The sequence below is a fragment of the Oncorhynchus gorbuscha genome, linkage group LG03 (assembly GCF_021184085.1).
Source record: "Oncorhynchus gorbuscha isolate QuinsamMale2020 ecotype Even-year linkage group LG03, OgorEven_v1.0, whole genome shotgun sequence".
NCBI lineage: Eukaryota > Metazoa > Chordata > Actinopteri > Salmoniformes > Salmonidae > Oncorhynchus > Oncorhynchus gorbuscha.
In genome coordinates this window covers 35072516-35092203 of record NC_060175.1, presented here as the reverse complement: position 1 = coordinate 35092203, position 19688 = coordinate 35072516, and the positions used below count along the sequence as shown (strand labels likewise).

The following is a 19688-nucleotide window of genomic DNA, read 5'->3' as shown; positions in this document are numbered from 1 at the left end:
TTTATTATTCTGGAGGTGCATGGGAGGTAATCATAAGGGTGTGTTGATACACAGGACTCTGGGAATCCTCTGAATTGGTGATGCTGTTGCATGTTGTTGCATCATCAGCATCCAAATGATGTTCAGTTCACATTAAAATTATACATTGGCACTAAGACATTTGAAATGAAATTGTTTGCAAATAAAGGGTCAGAGATCCACTGCCTGTACCAACCACACGTCTTACTGTATTTTACTCTAACATTTGAACTGATATGGGTTTAGACTGCACATGTTGACTGTCTTTATTGTGCATTGCAGGCTATTTGGCTGTTGATCAGTTTGTAATGGTCAGAAGGATCAGACTGTAGTTTCTGCAGGAGGTTGGTCAACAGTGGTCCGGGACTCTGTCTGTAGGTGTTGGGTAGAGGTTGGTCAGCAGTGGTCCGGGGCTCTGTCTGTAGGTGGTGGGTAGAGGTTGGTCAGCAGTGGTCCGGGGCTCTGTCTGTAGGTGTTGGGTGGAGGTTGGTCAGCAGTGGTCCGGGGCTCTGTCTGTAGGTGGTGGGTGGAGGTTGGTCAGCAGTGATCCCGGGCTCTGTCTGTAGGTGGTGGGTGGAGGTTGGTCAGCAGTGGTCCGGGGCTCTGTCTGTAGGTGGTGGGTGGAGGTTGGTCAGCAGTGGTCCGGGGCTCTGTCTGTAGGTGTTGGGTGGAGGTTGGTCAGCAGTGGTCCGGGGCTCTGTCTGTAGGTGTTGGGTGGAGGTTGGTCAGCAGTGCTCTGTCTGGGGCTCTTTGTCTGTAGGTGTTGGGTGGAGGTTGGTCAGCAGTGGTCCGGGGCTCTGTCTGTAAATGTTGGGTGGAGGTTGGTCAGCAGTGGTCCTCTGTCTGTAAGGGCAGCCTCTGTCTGTAGGTGTTGGGTGGAGGTTGGTCAGCAGTGGTCCGGGGCTCTGTCTGTAGGTGTTGGGTGGAGGTTGGTCAGCAGTGGTCCGGGGCTCTGTCTGTAAGTGTTGGGTGGAGGTTGGTCAGCAGTGGTCCGGGGCTCTGTCTGTAAGTGTTGGGTGGAGGTTGGTCAGCAGTGGTCCGGGGCTCTGTCTGTAGGTGTTGGGTAGAGGTTGGTCAGCAGTGGTCCGGGGCTCTGTCTCTAGGTGTTGGGTGGAGGTTGGTCAGCAGTGCTCAGGGGTTCTGTTTGTAGGCTAGGTGTTGGCTGGAGGAAGGCCTGGGTGTGGAACCTGTGAGGTCATTGTCAGGTCATCTGTGGGAGGAATCGTACTGCCTTTGAGCCTCCCACTTCCCTATTTGTGCAAAATGCCGGACAAGAGAGGGGGTGGAGAACTTTACAGGGCTTACAGTACATACAGTACTGTACCTCAACTGGCGTGCACCAAGTTGAGATGTAACAGTAGGGTGACCTAACACCTCCAGTAGCCTTGGTGCCAGTCTGCTTAAGCCAATATGTGGTTGTCTTGAGTTGTTTGTGGTGTTTAATGCAGAAACAGTCCAGCACCGTGTTACACCTCTTGTGATAGCATTAACAGCACAGCACTGAACATGATTTGTACCCCAGTCTTCTATACATGTATTTTCACTATTTTAGCCACTGTAGAATACTTACTATCCAATAAACCAAATCCTTCAGCACATTTAAGGTCATTGAGCGGTGTCCACTTACCCTCCCACTATCAGAAGAAGGAACAAATAGGCTCACAAAGAGCCTGGGGAAGCGGGTAAGAATAATTGTTTAACTCCTTTTGTAATTTGCCACTGTAGATTTAGCCTTCGGCTGTCCTAAAACAGCATAGCACATATTCTGCAGAGACTGGGATGCTATTGCTTTTTTTTGAGTTTGAAAACTGAGAACTGACTTAATGGTCCGATTTGGTCCACAGCACTAACATTAACTGGGAAGGTATTAATCTGCTATATACAGTACCAGTCAAAAGTTTGGATACACCTACTCATTCAAGAGTTTTTCTTTATTTTTACTATTTTCTACAAATAATTCAAATATATATAAATAAATACATGTTCTACCTATAAATAATAGTTAAGACATCACACTGTGAAATAAAACATATGGAATTAAGTAACCCCAAAAAAGTTGAACAAATCTAAATATATTTTATATTTGAGATTCTTCAAAGTAGCCACCCTTTGCCTTGATGACAGCTTTGCACACTCTTGGAATTCTCTTAACCAGCTTCACCTGGAATGTTTTTCCAACAGTCTTGAATGAGTTCCCACATATGCTGAGCACTTGTTGGCTGCTTTTTCTTCACTCTGCAGTCCAACTCATCCCAAACTATCTCAACTGAGTTGAGGTCGGGTGATTGTGGAGGCCAGATCATCTGATACAGCACTTCATCACTCTTCTTCTTGGTCAAATAGCCCTTACACAATCTGGAGGTGTGTTGGGTCATTGTCCTGTTGAAAAACAAATGATAGTCCCACTAAGCTCAAACCAGATGGGATGGCGTATCGCTGCAGAATGCTGTGGTAGCCATGCTGGTTAAGTGTGCCTTGAATTCTAAATAAATCACTGACAGTGTCACCAGCAAAGCACCACCACACCTCCTCCTCCATGCTTCACCATGGGAACTACACATACAGCGATCATTGTCTTACAAAGACACAGCGGTTGGAACCAAAAATCTCAAATTTGGACTCAGACCAAAGGACAGATTTCCACCGGTCTAATGTCCATTACTCATGTTTCTTGTGCCAAGCAGGTCTCTTCTTCTTCTTGGTGTCCTTTATTAGTGGTTTCTTTGCAGAACTTTGACCACGAAGGCCTGATTCACACAGTCTCCTCTGAACAGTTGATATTGAGATGTGGCTGTTAATTTAACTCTGTGAAGCATTTATTTGGGCTGCAATTTCTGAGGCTGGTAACTCTAATGAACTTATCCTCTGCAGCAGAGGTAACTCTGGGTCTTCTTTTCCTGTGGCGGTCCTCATGAGAGCCCGTTTCATCAAAGTTCTTGAAATGTTCCGTATTGACTGACCTTCATGTCTTAAAGTAATGATGGACTGTTGTTTCTCTTTCTTATTTGAGCTATTCTTGCCATAATATGGACTTGGTCTTTTACCAAATAGGGATATCTTCTGTATACCATCCATACCTTGTCACAACACAACTAATTGGCTCAAACTGATTAAAGAGGAAAGAAACTCCACAAATGAACTTTTAACAAGGCACACCGATTGATTGAAAAGTATTCCAGGTGACCACCTCATGAAGCTGGTTGAGAGAATGCTAAGAGTGTGCAAAGCTGTCATCAAGGCAAAGGGTGGCTACTTTGAAGAATCTAAAGTATAAAATATATTTAGATTTGTTTAACACTTTTTTGCTTACTACATGATTCCATATGTGTTATTTCATAGATTTGATGTCTTCACTATTATTATACAATTTAGAAAATAGTAAAAATAAAGAAAAACCATTGAATGTGTAGTTGTGTCCAAACTTTTGACTGGTACTGTATATTAATATATTCTTATTGTTATAGTGGAACAACACATAATTTAATCAGCAGTTATTGTCCACTGAACAAAAATATAAACGTAACATGCAACAATTTCGAAGATTTTACTGAGTTACAGTTCACATGGGGAAATCAGTCAATTGAAATAAATTAATTAGGCATCTGTTGGTCACAGATACCTTGAAAAAATGGGCTTCACAATGGGCCTCAGGATCTCGTCACGGAATTTCTGTGCATTAAAATAGCCATTGATAAAATACAATTGTGTTCATTGTCCATAGCTTATGCCTGCCCATAACCTTAACCCCAACGCCACTATGGGGCACACTGTTCACAACGTTGACATCAGCAAACCACTCGCTCACACAATGCCAATTACGTGGTTTTCAGTTGTGAGGACAGTTGGACGTACTGCCAAATTCTCTAAAATGACATTGGAGGCGGCTTATGGTAGAGAAAAGAACATGAAATGATCTGGCAACAGTCATGGTGGACATTCCTGCAGTCAGCATGCCAATTGCACGCTCCCTCAAAACTTGAGACATCTGTGGCATTGGGTTGTGTGACAAAACTGCACATTTTATGTTGCCTTGTATCGTCCCCAGCACAATGTGCAACTTGTGTAATGATCATTCTGTTTAATCAGCTTCTGGATTCGCCACACTTGTCAGGTGGATGGATTATGGTGGATGGAGATATGCTCACTAACAGGGATGTAAACACATTTGTGCACAACATTTGAGAGAAATAAGCTTTCTGTGTGTATGGAACATTTCTGGGTTCTTTTATTTCAGCTCATGAAACATGGGACTAAAACTTTACATGTTTCGTTTATATTTTTGTTCAGTGTAGTAACTTCCTATCTGTGAGAAGCAAAGAATGGAACCCCATGTTGTTCAATTTTTTGGAGAATTGTCTAATGTACATTTCAGTGGTGTTAAACCCCTTGGAGCATGCAGTGAAGCACAGCATTCACACTGTCACAGCAATAAGAAGCACCGGGGTCTGCCACGCTGCTAACTCACGGATGTGTTGTCATTAGAGCATTAGCGCACTCTCCCCACTGAGTCTCAGTCATTACCTTATCCACCCAGGCTCCCAGCAGAAGTGCATCTGTCAGCATGTACCATCCTATCCCATGGCCTGGGTATGGCTGTGTCGCTGGAGGCACTATAGAAGGTTTATTGGTCTCTCCACACGCTGAATCTATTGTCTATCTATTGTCATAATTTCACAATCATGCTATCCATACTTCTGATGGTCCTCCACATACTGTAGGTTTGCTATTATTACAGCAGTATTTTAACATGGAGGCATATAAAGTCAACTCAGACGGTTGAGTGCAATTCATTTGCGTCATATACTGTATCTCACAGATAAAGCTTTATGGAGAGAGGAGAGTAGGACTCCTCTGACTAAGAGACAAATTATGTGGAGGAAACTGAAATACACTGTGTACAAAACAGTAGGAACACACTCCTAATATTGAGTTGCACCCCCTTTTGCCCTCAGAACAGCCTCAATTCGTAGGGGCACAGGGAGTTCCACAGGGATGCTGGCCCATGTTGACTCCAATGCTTCCCACAGTTGTGTCAAGTTGGCTGGATGTCCTCTGGGTAGTGGACCATTCTTGATGCACACAGGAAACTGTTGTGTGAAAAACTCAGCAGTGTTGCAGTTCTTGACACACTAAAACCGGTGCCCTGGCACCTACTCCCATAACCCGTTCCAAGGCACTTAAATCTTTTGTCTTGCTTATTCACCCTTGCAATGGCACACATGCACTATCCACGTCTCATTTGTCTAATGTTGAAATATCCTTCTTTAAAGTGGATTTAACAGGTGACATCAATAAGGGATCATAGCTTTCACCTGGATTCACCTGGTCAGTCTATGTCATGGAAAGAGCAGGTGTTCCTAATGTTTTGTGCACTCAGTGTATTGAAACAACTTTATAGACTTTATATCAATGAAAAAGCTGCATGAAGATAAGAGTTCATGTCGTGGTCTGTAGATAAAGACATTAATGATTGAAACGTCATACATACATACAGTGCGTTGGAGTGGGCAGATAGAATCTTGAAACATTACTCTAACACCGTCATTGTTCACTTCCTGAACAAATGGTTTTTAATTGGTTTCTCTAAGAGCCTTTGAGTTATTATGAGCCATTCATCAACTGGCGACACCGTGGCCTATGAGAGATCACTCTGGGGTTGATTAATCCTCCTTTCCATTGATCTGACATGTTCCTCTTCATTTCCTATGAAGACGCGTTACCAGATCTCTCTGTGTTGGTTTGGAAATGGACACCAGCTGAAGACAAGCTGTGTCTCACTCTGTCTCCGGACTTCATATTCATCTGAAGAATGTTTGTTTTATTATGTTTTATAATATTTTATCTGTCTAACAATTAGAGTTTTGTCTTTTATGGATTTGATCCACTGTCCATCCGATGAATTCCAGTTTCATAATGCCTCCCTGTAAATGTCCTTTGGTTTAGCAATATCTTTGATGAGTTCACTACTGCCTCTCTCTCTCTCTCTCTCTCTCTCTCTCTCTCTCTCTCTCTCTCTCTCTCTCTCTCTCTCTCTCTCTCTCTCTCTCTCTCTCTCTCTCTCTCTCTCTCTCTCTCTCTCACACACTCTCGGTCTCTCTCCCTCCTCATCTGTCAGATTTCAGTTTACCAACAAAAAAGTTATGGTATTGCACTGTGTGTGTGTGAGAGAACTATAGAAATTATACATTTGTCACATCAATATTAGTATTATTTGTATTATTATTAATCAATACAGTAATATGACATCTTTATATAAACATTGACTCTTATCCAGAGCGACTTAGTGCATTCATCTTAAGATGGCTGGATGGGACATATCACAGTCAAATATACAGGATACAAGCATTCCATTCCAGCAAAACAATGGATATACACGGAGTGTATAAAATATTAAGAACACCTTTCTAATATTGAGTTGCACCCCCCCTCCCCTTTTACCCTCAACTCCTCGGGGCATGGACTCTACAAGGTGTCCAAAGCGTTCCACAGAGATGCTGGTCTATGTTGACTCCAATGCTTCCCACAGTTATTTCAAGTTGGCTGGATGTCCTTTGGGTAGTGGACCATTCTTTGACATTTAAAAAAAACGTGTACCCCTTTTTCTCCCCAATTTCATTATATCCAATTGGTGCTTACAGTCTTCTCCCATCGCTGCAACTCCCATACGGACTCAGGAGAGGCGAAGGTCCTCCGAAACACGACCCTGTCAAGCCGCACTGCTTCCTGACACACTGCACGCTTAACCAGGAAGCCAGCTGCACCAATGTGTCAGAGGAAACACTGTACAACTGGCGACCAAAATCAGTGTGCAGGCGCCCGGCCAGTCACAGGAGTCGCTGGAGTGCGATGGGATTAGGGAATCCCAGCCGGCCAAACCCTACCCTGCGCCACCTTATGGGTCTCCCGTACATGGCCAGCTGTTCACAGCCCGGGATCGAACCTGGATCTGTAGTGATGCAGTGCCTTTAGACCACTGCACCACTCTGGAGGCCCCACATTGGAAACTGTTGAGCATGAAAAAACCCAGCAGTGTTGCAGTTCTTGAAACACAGAAACCGGTGCACCTGGCACCTACTACCATAACCTGTTCAAAGTCACTTTGAACCCATCACCCATGTTTTGTCTTGCCATTGACCCTCTGAATGGCACACATACACAATCCATGTCTCAATTGTCTCAAGACTTAAAAATCCTTCTCTTCTTTAACCTGTCTCCTCCCCTTCAGCTACACCGATTGAAGTGGATTTAACAAGTGACATCAATAAGGGATCATAGCTTTCACATGGATTCACCTGGTCAGTCTATGTCATTGAAAGATTAGGTGTTCATAATGTTTTGTACACCCAGTGTATAGCATTTTGCAAATAAAACACATTTCAATAAACATCTAAAATCTATTAATAAAAATCTGAGAAGAGTAATATTTTACACACGTGATGATACCCATAATCAATCATTTCTAGCGAAAAAACAAAAATGTGTTTTGGAAATAAACTCTCATATGTTGATACGTATGTGTGTGTTTGTTTGTTTGTCTGTGTATGTGTGTTTTTTGACCTGTGTGTGTTTGTTGACCGGTGTGTGTTTGTTGAACTGTGTGTGTGAAGTGTGAACTACAGTATACTGATACTCTGATTCGGTCCTGTCCATTCAGTGCCTATACAGAAGCCTACACCGTGTGCTCCCTAGCTGTTGGTCCCCCTGGTGGGTCATCGGGTGAGGCGAGGGGAGGGACAGCTGAGGAGGAGGACCAAGGACGCACCTCTGAGGAGGAGGAGGAGGGAGGAGAAGATAACACATATGGCAGACAGGTGAGACTTCAAAACCTTTGAAACGGCTTGAGTGTTAAAAAATAAGTGAAGATATTGCTATTGTATTATGTTTGCTATTAAACAGAGATTTGTTAGTTAGTAAGTCGCTCTGGATAAGAGCGTCTGCTAAATGACTTAAATGTAAATGTAAATGTTAGTGATAATGTTGTTCTTGACAGAGTGATGGTCGATCCAGAGCCTTCTACATTGCCAAAGAGCTGGTGGACACTGAGAGATTGTGAGTATCACATAGAACAGGTATTCCCAAGCTGGGGTACGCGCAATGCCGTAGGGGGTAGGCCAAATAAAAATGTGATTCTCATTTTCTGCACATTTTCAAACAGTCCATTTATATTTTCCAACTGGGCTATACATTTGGGTGAGTTTTATTTCTTTCCTGAGTAGCCTCGTTTCACTGCCAAGAATAAAAATCAACCATCTAGTGTTCAGCGAAATAACAACACAATGTCAAATACAGGTAGCCTAGTCAAATAATCACATTAACCGTTACTCTCTCGCGGGAATTCCACTAACGGTCCGTATGTAGCCAAACGTAGCTGCTCATGTTGAAATCTGTACTGATGGCGCAAAAGCCATGATAGGGATACATAGCGGAATGGTAACGCGCGTGCAAGCAGTTGCTCCCGATGCCACTTGGGTACACTGCAGCATCCACTGAGAGGCTCTTGCTGCCAAAGGAATGCCTGACAGCTTGAAATACGTTTTGGACACTGCAGTGAAAATGGTTAACTTCGTTTATTAAAGCAAGGCCCCTGAACTCTTGTGTATTTTCTGCATTTTGCAATGATATGGGCAGCGACCATGTAACGCTTTAACAACATACAGAAAAAAGTGCGCTGGTTATCATTGGCAAAGTATTGACATGTTTTTTTTTTATTGAGAGACAAGCTTAAAGTTGTCTTGTCTCACTATTCACATGTCTGACCGCTTGCATGATGACGAGTTTCTCACACGACTGGCCTATCTGGGTGCTGTTTTTTCTCACCTGAATGATCTGAATCTAGGATTACAGGGACTCTCCGCAACTATATTCAACGTGCGGGACAAAATTGAGGCTATGATTAAGAATTTGGAGCTCTTCTCTGTCTGCATTAACAAGGACAACACATAGGTCTTTACATCATTGTATGATTTTTTTTGTGTGCAAATGAACTCAAGCTTACGGACAATGTCAAATGTGATATATCGAAGCACCTGAGTGAGCTGGGTGCGCAATTACGCAGGTACTTTCCCGAAAGCATGACACAAACAACTGGATTTGTTATCCCTTTTGTAAGGGTTTTCTTCTGGTGAAAGAGAGGCGGACCAAAATGCAGCGTGGTGGTTATTCATGTTTTTAATAAAGACGACTATACATGAACAGACTATACAAAACAAGAAAAGTGAAAACCTAAACAGTCCTATCTGGTGCAAACACAGAGACAGGAACAATCACCCACAAAACCCAACACAAAACAGGCTACCTAAATATGGTTCCCAATCAGAGACAATGACTAACACCTGCCTCTGATTGAGAACCATATCAGGCCAAACATAGAAATAGAAAACCAGACACACAACATAGAATGCCCACCAAGCTCACGTCCTGACCAACACTAAAACAAGGAAAACACATACGAACGATGGACAGAACGTGACACCTTTCATGTCCTGCCTCCAGTCCACTTACCGATATCTGAACAAGAGAGCCTCATCGAAATTCTAACAAGCGGTTCTGTGAAAATTGAATTTATTCTGAAGTCATTGGCAGATTTCTGGATAGGGCTGCGCTCAGAGAATCCTGCCTTGGCAAATCACGCTGTTAAGACACTGATGCCCTTTGCAACCATGTACATATGTGAGAATGGATTTTCAGCCCTCACTAGCATGAAAACTAAATTCAGGCACAGACTGTGTGTGGAAAATGATTTAAGACTGAGACTCTCTCCAATACATCCCAACATTGCAGAGTTATGGTCATCCTTTCAAGTTTACCCTTTCATTAACCTGTGGTGAGTTATTCACAATTTTCGATTAACAAATAAGGTTATTAATATATTTTTATTTGTGCCCTGGTCCTATACGATCTCTTTATCACTTCCCACGACCCGGGGTGTGACAAAAACACACACTCATTCTTATGTTTAATAAATGTATCGTATAGTGTGTGTGTGTGTGGCAGTCTTACAATGATGGCAATAAACAACATTTGAGAGTGCGCTGACTCTGATGCTAGAGGGTGTACGCAGCTGGAGGTTGAATGTTTGAAGGGGTACGGGACTATAAAACGTTTGGGAACCACTGACATAGAACACTAATGATCACCATCACTGTAACTCTGTAACATTGTTGTGTCCCTTTCACCTTAATAACCTGGACATTGATGCATTTTTACATTTGTCTGCACATGGAAACCTGACAGTGCCTCAATTTCTATCTCTGCAGACATGTGAAAGCCCTCAAGCTTCTCCAGGTGGTAAGTATCAAGAAATCTTTGAACTTGACATGTCTTTATTGATGGATTTCCCCTTACTTTCATGGGGCAAAATCTGCTCCAAGAAAGCTACCTGTCGTCTTTTAGTGCCCCTATGAGCTGGGTAGGAGAGAGATACAGAAGATGTGGAGTAAGGGTTAGGATGGTAATCTACAGGGATATGTTTGGTACTTGGTACAACAGTATAGTAGTCGGAACACTAGCAGCCATGATTTCAAATGGCAAACAGTACTTTTTGGTCTGTGGAAAGTCAAATCGTGTGAATCAGAGACAAGATAGAATCATTGGGATGGCTTTGAATGATGTAATGGAGGGTTACCTACAGACTGGAGAACAGTGCTGTCTACACTAGCTGTGGACGTGTTTTTAGTAGCAGAGCAACTATCCTATTTTAGGGGAGGGTAAGTGGTTCATTGCACATTTCAAGAAGAAGGCAAGCGATTTGGAATGCAACCCTTCTGGGGTCAAAGTTCATCTCGGTGCACTTCTCTCTACATTACATCACAATGTCTGTCACCCCTCTCCTGAGAAACCAGGGTGGGGTTGGTATGGCGCTTCAAAAAGTGGGTCAGCTCAACATGGTTAATGGATTGACACAGCAATTTTAGTGTGTATTATTTCTGGGTGAAAAGAAGAGAACCTGTTGTTGTGATCAGAGACGTAATCATAAGATGTAATGAAAATTCCATCAAAATGTGGCAATGCCCCTATTGCAGTCATTGATAGGGTACTGTGCTATTCTTCTGTATATGTAGGCAAGTAAACATACATGTACCACAGCTGGCCTACATCTTATGGCTTATGGAGAGAATTTAGTGCTCTGGCTCTGTACATTATAGGAGCTAACTGGCTGCCTCATGCAGTCATTAGCAGTCTGTCAAAAATAGATATCATGGCCGACAGCCAGACAGATCGACATAATGCTCAGAAATTCACATTTTTGTTGTGTGAATGGAGGACTCTTCCAACCGTTGGGCTGGCAGCACTGATTGACTTCATAAAATTAGTGTGTGTCATATACAGTATGTTAATAACTCATATAATCAAATCATGTTCATCTCTGTGTCAGGACTTCAGGGAGGCGGTGGGGGCTGCAGTAGGGGATGAGGGGGATCCTGTGCTGGAGGAGGAGAAGCTAAGGGAGATCCTCAACAAGCTGCCTGATGTTTACACTCTGCACCGCAGAATCCTCACCGAGTTAGAAAACCGCATCCGACAGTGGTGAGACACTGCAGACTCTACACCACACACACACACACACACACACACACACACACACACACACACACACACACACACACACACACACACACACACACACACACACACACACACACACACACACACACACACACACACACACACACACACACACACACACACACACACACAGCCGACACACACAGTACTTATGACCGACAGAACACACATTAATGCAGCACAGAGGTCATTCATCAGATCAGATGGACCATGTGTCATGTTTGTCATTTATTATCATGTCTTGTCCCTGTGCTCCCCATTCTATTCGTTTCCCTCTGCTGGTCTTATTAGGTTCTTTCCCTCTTTCTATCCCTCTCTCTCCCCCTCCCTCTCTCACTCTCTCGCTCTCTCTTCTCTCTATCGTTCCGTTCCTGCTCCCAGCTGTTCCTATTCCCCTAATCATCATTTAGTCTTCCCACACCTGTTCCCGATCCTTTCCCCTGATTAGAGTCCCTATTTCTTCCTTTGTGTTCCGTTCCTGTCCTGTCGGTTCCTTGTTTAGATTTCACCGTGCTGTGATTGTGTATCGCCCTGTCCTGTCGTGTTTTTGCCTTCATCAGATGCTGCGTGTGAGCAGGTGTCTCTGTCAGCTACGGCCTGCGCCTACCCGGCGACCTGCAGTCTGTGGCCGCTTCTCCTGTTACTCCCCTCTACAGACTAGAGGATTTCTGTTATTCCCTGTTTGGACATTTCCTGTTAAGGATTCAGGATTTGTCGTTTTCTGTTTGGACTTGAATAAACTCTGTTTCTGTTAAGTCGCTTTTGGGTCCTCTTTCACCTGCATGACAGAAGGAACCGACCAAGGAATGGACCCAGCGACTTCAGACGCTCGTTACACTGCCGTCAAGATCCAAGGAGCCATGCTCGGCAGACACGAGCAGGAATTGTCTGCTGCTCGCCATGCCGTGGAGAACCTGGCCGCTCAGGTTTCCGACCTCTCTGGACAGTTCCAGAGTCTACGTCTCGTGCCACCTGTTACTTCCTGGCCTGCCGAGCCTCCAGAACCTAGGGTTAATAACCCACCTTGCTACTCCGGGCAGCCCACTGAGTGCCGCTCCTTTCTCACGCAGTGTGAGATTGTGTTCTCTCTCCAACCCAACACATACTCTAGAGAGAGAGCTCGGGTTGCTTACGTCATTTCACTCCTTACTGGCCGGGCTCGAGAATGGGGCACAGCTATCTGGGAGGCAAGGGCTGATTGCTCTAACAAGTTCCAGAACTTTAAAGAGGAGATGATTCGGGTTTTTGACCGTTCAGTTTTTGGTAGGGAGGCTTCTAGGGCCCTGGCTTCCTTATGCCAAGGTGAACGGTCCATAACGGATTATTCTATTGAGTTTCGCACTCTTGCTGCCTCTAGTGAGTGGAACGAGCCGGCGCTGCTCGCTCGTTTTCTGGAGGGACTCCACGCAGTGGTTAAGGATGAGATTCTCTCCCGGAGGTTCCTTCAGATGTGGACTCTTTGATTGCTCTCGCCATCCGCATAGAACGACGGGTAGATCTTCGTCACCGGGCTCGTGGAAGAGAGCTCGCATCAACGGTGTTTCCCTGCTCCGCATCGCAACCATCTCCCTCCTCTGGCTTTGAGACTGAGCCCATGCAGCTGGGAGGGATTCGCATCTCGACTAAGGAGAGGGAACGGAGGATCACCAACCGCCTGTGCCTCTATTGCGGAGTTGCTGGACATTTTGTTAATTCATGTCCAGTAAGAGGCCAGAGCCCATCAGTAAGCGGAGGGCTACTGGTGAGCGCTACTACTCAGTTCTCTTCATCTAGATCTTGTACTACTATGTCGGTCCATCTACGCTGGACCGGTTCGGGTGCTACATGCAGTGCCTTGATTGACTCTGGGGCTGAGGGTTGTTTCATGGACGAAGCATGGGTTCGGAAACATAACATTCCTTTCAGACCGTTAGACAAGCCTACGCCCATGTTTGCCTTAGATGGTAGTCATCTTCCCAGTATCAAATTTGAGACACTACCTTTAACTCTCACAGTATCTGGTAACCACAGTGAGACTATTTCTTTTTTGATTTTCCGTTCACCGTTTACACCTGTTGTTTTGGGTCATCCCTGGCTAGTATGTCATAATCCTTCTATTAATTGGTCTAGTAATTCTATCCTATCCTGGAACGTTTCTTGTCATGTGAAGTGTTTAATGTCTGCCATCCCTCCCGTTTCTTCTGTCCCTACTTCTCAGGAGGAACCTGGCGATTTGACAGGAGTGCCGGAGGAATATCATGATCTGCGCACGGTCTTCAGTCGGTCCCGAGCCAACTCCCTTCCTCCTCACCGGTCGTATGATTGTAGTATTGATCTCCTTCCAGGGACCACTCCTCCTCGAGGTAGACTATACTCTCTGTCGGCTCCCGAACGTAAGGCTCTCGAGGATTATTTGTCTGTGTCTCTTGACGCCGGTACCATAGTGCCTTCTTCTTCTCCGGCCGGGGCGGGGTTCTTTTTGTTAAGAAGAAGGACGGTACTCTGCGCCCCTGCGTGGATTATCGAGGGCTGAATGACATAACGGTTAAGAATCGTTATCCGCTTCCCCTTATGTCATCAGCCTTCGAGATTCTGCAGGGAGCCAGGTGCTTTACTAAGTTGGACCTTCGTAACGCTTACCATCTCGTGCGCATCAGAGAGGGGGACGAGTGGAAAACGGCGTTTAACACTCCGTTAGGGCATTTTGAGTACCGGGTTCTGCCGTTCGGTCTCGCCAATGCGCCAGCTGTTTTTCAGGCATTAGTTAATGATGTTCTGAGAGACATGCTGAACATCTTTGTTTTTGTCTATCTTGACGATATCCTGATTTTTTCTCCGTCACTCGAGATTCATGTTCAGCACGTTCGACGTGTTCTACAGCGCCTTTTAGAGAATTGTCTCTACGTAAAGGCTGAGAAGTGCTCTTTTCATGTCTCCTCCGTTACTTTTCTCGGTTCCGTTATTTCCGCTGAAGGCATTCAGATGGATTCCGCTAAGGTCCAAGCTGTCAGTGATTGGCCCGTTCCAAGGTCACGTGTCGAGTTGCAGCGCTTTTTAGGTTTCGCTAATTTCTATCGGCGTTTCATTCGTAATTTCGGTCAAGTTGCTGCCCCTCTCACAGCTCTTACTTCTGTCAAGACGTGTTTTAAGTGGTCCGGTTCCGCCCAGAGAGCTTTTGATCTTCTAAAAGAACGTTTTACGTCCGCTCCTATCCTCGTTACTCCTGACGTCACTAGACAATTCATTGTCGAGGTTGACGCTTCAGAGGTAGGCGTGGGAGCCATTCTATCCCAGCGCTTCCAGTCTGACGATAAGGTTCATCCTTGCGCTTATTTTTCTCATCGCCTGTCGCCATCTGAGCGCAACTATGATGTGGGTAACCGTGAACTGCTCGCCATCCGCTTAGCCCTAGGCGAATGGCGACAGTGGTTGGAGGGGGCGACCGTTCCTTTTGTCGTTTGGACAGACCATAAGAACCTTGAGTACATCCGTTCTGCCAAACGACTTAATGCCCGTCAAGCTCGTTGGGCGTTGTTTTTCGCTCGTTTCGAGTTTGTGATTTCTTACCGTCCGGGTAGCAAGAACACCAAGCCTGATGCCTTATCCCGTCTGTTTAGTTCTTCTGTGGCTTCTACTGATCCCGAGGGGATTCTTCCTTATGGGCGTGTTGTCGGGTTAACAGTCTGGGGAATTGAAAGACAGGTTAAGCAAGCACTCACGCACACTGCGTCGCCGCGCGCTTGTCCTAGTAACCTCCTTTTCGTTCCTGTTTCCACTCGTCTGGCTGTTCTTCAGTGGGCTCACTCTGCCAAGTTAGCTGGTCATCCCGGTGTTCGAGGCACTCTTGCGTCTATTCGCCAGCGCTTTTGGTGGCCGACTCAGGAGCGTGACACGCGCCGTTTCGTGGCTGCTTGTTCGGACTGCGCGCAGACTAAGTCGGGTAACTCTCCTCCTGCCGGTCGTCTCAGACCGCTCCCCATTCCTTCTCGACCATGGTCTCACATCGCCTTAGACTTCATTACCGGTCTGCCTTTGTCTGCGGGGAAGACTGTGAGAGCCGCCAATAAACGCAGGATTAAGAGTCCAAGGTATTGTTGCGGCCAGAGAGTGTGGCTTTCCACTCGCAACCTTCCTCTTACGACAGCTTCTCGTAAGTTGACTCCGCGGTTCATTGGTCCGTTCCGTGTCTCCCAGGTCGTCAATCCTGTCGCTGTGCGACTGCTTCTTCCGCGACATCTTCGTCGCGTCCATCCTGTCTTCCATGTCTCCTGTGTTAAGCCCTTTCTTCGCACCCCCGTTCGTCTTCCCTCCCCCCTCCCGTCCTTGTCGAGAGCGCACCTATTTACAAGGTACATAAGATCATGGACATGCGTTCTCGGGACGGGGTCACCAATACTTAGTGGATTGGGAGGGTTACGGTCCTGAGGAGAGGAGTTGGGTTCCGTCTCGGGACGTGCTGGACCGTTCACTCATCGATGATTTCCTCCGTTGCCGCCAGGATTCCTCCTCGAGTGCGCCAGGAGGCGCTCGGTGAGTGGGGGTACTGTCATGTTTGTCATTTATTATCATGTCTTGTCCCTGTGCTCCCCATTCTATTCGTTTCCCTCTGCTGGTCTTATTAGGTTCTTTCCCTCTTTCTATCCCTCTCTCTCCCCTCCCTCTCTCACTCTCTCGCTCTCTCTTCTCTCTATCGTTCCGTTCCTGCTCCCAGCTGTTCCTATTCCCCTAATCATCATTTAGTCTTCCCACACCTGTTCCCGATCCTTTCCCCTGATTAGAGTCCCTATTTCTTCCTTTGTGTTCCGTTCCTGTCCTGTCGGTTCCTTGTTTAGATTTCACCGTGCTGTGATTGTGTATCGCCCTGTCCTGTCGTGTTTTTGCCTTCATCAGATGCTGCGTGTGAGCAGGTGTCTCTGTCAGCTACGGCCTGCGCCTACCCGAAGCGACCTGCAGTCTGTGGCCGCTTCTCCTGTTACTCCCCTCTACAGACTAGAGGATTTCTGTTATTCCCTGTTTGGACATTTCCTGTTAAGGATTCAGGATTTGTCGTTTTCTGTTTGGACTTGAATAAACTCTGTTTCTGTTAAGTCGCTTTTGGGTCCTCTTTCACCTGCATGACACCATGTGTCTGCTACATACTGAGCACAGTGTCTAGTGTGCAATCCCTCATGTTTCTTCATTCCATTCTGTCTCTTCCTTCAGGGAAGAGAGCCAGAGGATTGCGGATGTCATCCTATCCAGGAAGTTGGAGTTTGTGGTCTTCACGGCCTACATTGGTCACTACGACCGCAGCATGAGCCTGTTGGACGAAAGCTGCCGGACCTCGCCCGCCTTCTCAGCCATCGTCAGCCAGTATGAGGTCAGACAGCAGGGCTGTTTAAAGTCATGTCAGGACTGTTCATAGCAAACACACTGTTTTTCAATAAGACCAGAGAAGACACGGGAGGTTTCTCTTAGGTTTCTCTCTGTGTGCAGGCTCTGAACCCACAGTGAGCTATTTGTTAGCCGGTTTCAGCTTTCCGTGCACAATGTTAGATGAGTGTGAGAATGTCATGCTATGCCACCTAAAACACATCATGTGGCAGGGAGCTTCAGGCCATCATTCTGTCTCTGCTGAAGAGGGGACTTTTCTGTGGAATATCATTCTTACTTTTAATCAGGTGTATGTTGATTACATACAGTATGCACCCATACACATGACAGATAATAACTAATAACTAATGACAGATAATAACCCAGTGTCTAAGAACTTAGCACAAACCCAGTTTACATCATTTACTTGTTTCATTTAAACTCAATACAATAAAATACATATTAGCTGTATGCTTTGAGAAAATCGACCCACTTAACGACACCCACTTCACTTGGTTTTAAAAAGGACACATCAGAAATAGACCTAAAAGTACCAAACGAATGATAGATAAAACCTGATATACAATATCATAGAACAAAAAAATAAACTTATAAAAAACAACAAAATATGCTAAATGTAGGCATAAACTTGAAAGTTATCTGATATTGACAGTTTCAGTTTGAATTAACATATTGTAATTCACATCATCAGACAGTGACTGTTTGACATCTGGTCCAGCTGCTCTGCTCCTCTTCTTCAGTAACAATGTTATATCCACAATAACTGCTGTAACCACGATGACTGCTATAACCACGATGACTGCTATAACCACGATGACTGCTGTAACCACGATGACTGCTATAACCACGATGACTGCTATAACTGCTGTAACCACAATGACTGCTATAACCACGATGACTGCTATAACCACGATGACTGCTGTAACTACGATGACTGCTGTAACCACGATGACTGCTGTAACCACGATGACTGCTATAACCACGATGATTGCTGTAACCACGATGACTGCTATAACCACGATGACTGCTGTAACTACGATGACTGCTGTAACCACGATGACTGCTGTAACCGCGATGACTGCTGTAACCACGATGACTGCTATAACTGCTGTAACCATGATGACTGCTGTAACCACGATGACTGCTGTAACCACAAGTTATCTGATATTGACAGTTTCAGTTTGAATTAACATATTGTAATTCACATCATCAGACTGTGACTGTTTGACATCTGGTCCAGCTGCTCTGCTCCTCTTCTTCAGTAACAATGTTATATCCACAATAACTGCTGTAACCACGATGACTGCTATAACCACGATGACTGCTATAACCATGATGACTGCTGTAACCACGATGACTGCTGTAACCACGATGACTGCTGTAACCACGATGACTGCTGTAACCACGATGACTGCTAAAACCACGATGACTGCTATAACCACGATGACTGCTGTAACCACGATGACTGCTGTAACCACGATGACTGCTGTAACCACGATGACTGCTATAACCACGCTGACTGCTGTAACCATGATGACTGCTATAACCATGATGACTGCTGTAACCACGATGACTGCTATATCCACAATAACTGCTGTAACCACGATGACTGCTGTAACCACGATGACTGCTGTAACCACGATGACTGCTGTAACCACGATGACTGCTATAACCACGATGACTGCTGTAACTACGATGACTGCTGTAACCACGATGACTGCTGTAACCGCGATGACTGCTGTAACCACGATGACTGCTATAACTGCTGTAACCATGATGACTGCTGTAACCACGATGACTGCTGTAACCACAAGTTATCTGATATTGACAGTTTCAGTTTGAATTAACATATTGTAATTCACATCATCAGACTGTGACTGTTTGACATCTGGTCCAGCTGCTCTGCTCCTCTTCTTCAGTAAAAATGTTATATCCACAATAACTGCTGTAACCACGATGACTGCTATAACCACGATGACTGCTGTAACCACGATGACTGCTATAACCACGATGACTGCTATAACTGCTGTAACCACAATGACTGCTATAACCACGATGACTGCTATAACCACGATGACTGCTGTAACCACGATGACTGCTGTAACCACGATGACTGCTGTAACCACGATGACTGCTATAACCACGATGACTGCTGTAACCACGATGACTGCTGTAACCACAAGTTATCTGATATTGACAGTTTCAGTTTGAATTAACATATTGTAATTCACATCATCAGACTGTGACTGTTTGACATCTGGTCCAGCTGCTCTGCTCCTCTTCTTCAGTAACAATGTTATATCCACAATAACTGCTGTAACCACGATGACTGTTTGACATCTGGTCCAGCTGCTCTGCTCCTCTTCTTCAGTAACAATGTTATATCCACAATGACTGCTATAACCACGATGACTGCTGTAACCATGATGACTGCTATAACCACGATGACTGCTATAACTGCTGTAACCACAATGACTGCTGTAACCACGATGACTGCTGTAACCACAAGTTATCTGATATTGACAGTTTCAGTTTGAATTAACATATTGTAATTCACATCATCAGACTGTGACTGTTTGACATCTGGTCCAGCTGCTCTGCTCCTCTTCTTCAGTAACAATGTTATATCCACAATAACTGCTGTAACCACGATGACTGCTATAACCACGATGACTGCTATAACCACGATGACTGCTGTAACCACGATGACTGCTATAACCACGATGACTGCTATAACTGCTGTAACCACAATG

The 19688-nt window shown here is 45.1% G+C and overlaps 1 protein-coding gene across 2 annotated transcripts in view; it reads left to right on the top strand.

Moving 5' to 3' along the window:
* LOC124031272 (FYVE, RhoGEF and PH domain-containing protein 5-like) overlaps positions 1–19688 on the top strand; it is a 64267-nt gene that overhangs the window by 12929 nt on the left and 31650 nt on the right. For both annotated transcript variants that reach the window (XM_046342335.1, XM_046342334.1), the window contains exons 3-7: positions 7673–7829; positions 8009–8067; positions 10275–10305; positions 11393–11544; positions 16765–16921. In XM_046342335.1, the coding sequence (XP_046198291.1) occupies positions 7673–7829; positions 8009–8067; positions 10275–10305; positions 11393–11544; positions 16765–16921 (556 nt within the window). The remainder of the gene's footprint in view (positions 1–7672; positions 7830–8008; positions 8068–10274; positions 10306–11392; positions 11545–16764; positions 16922–19688) is intronic.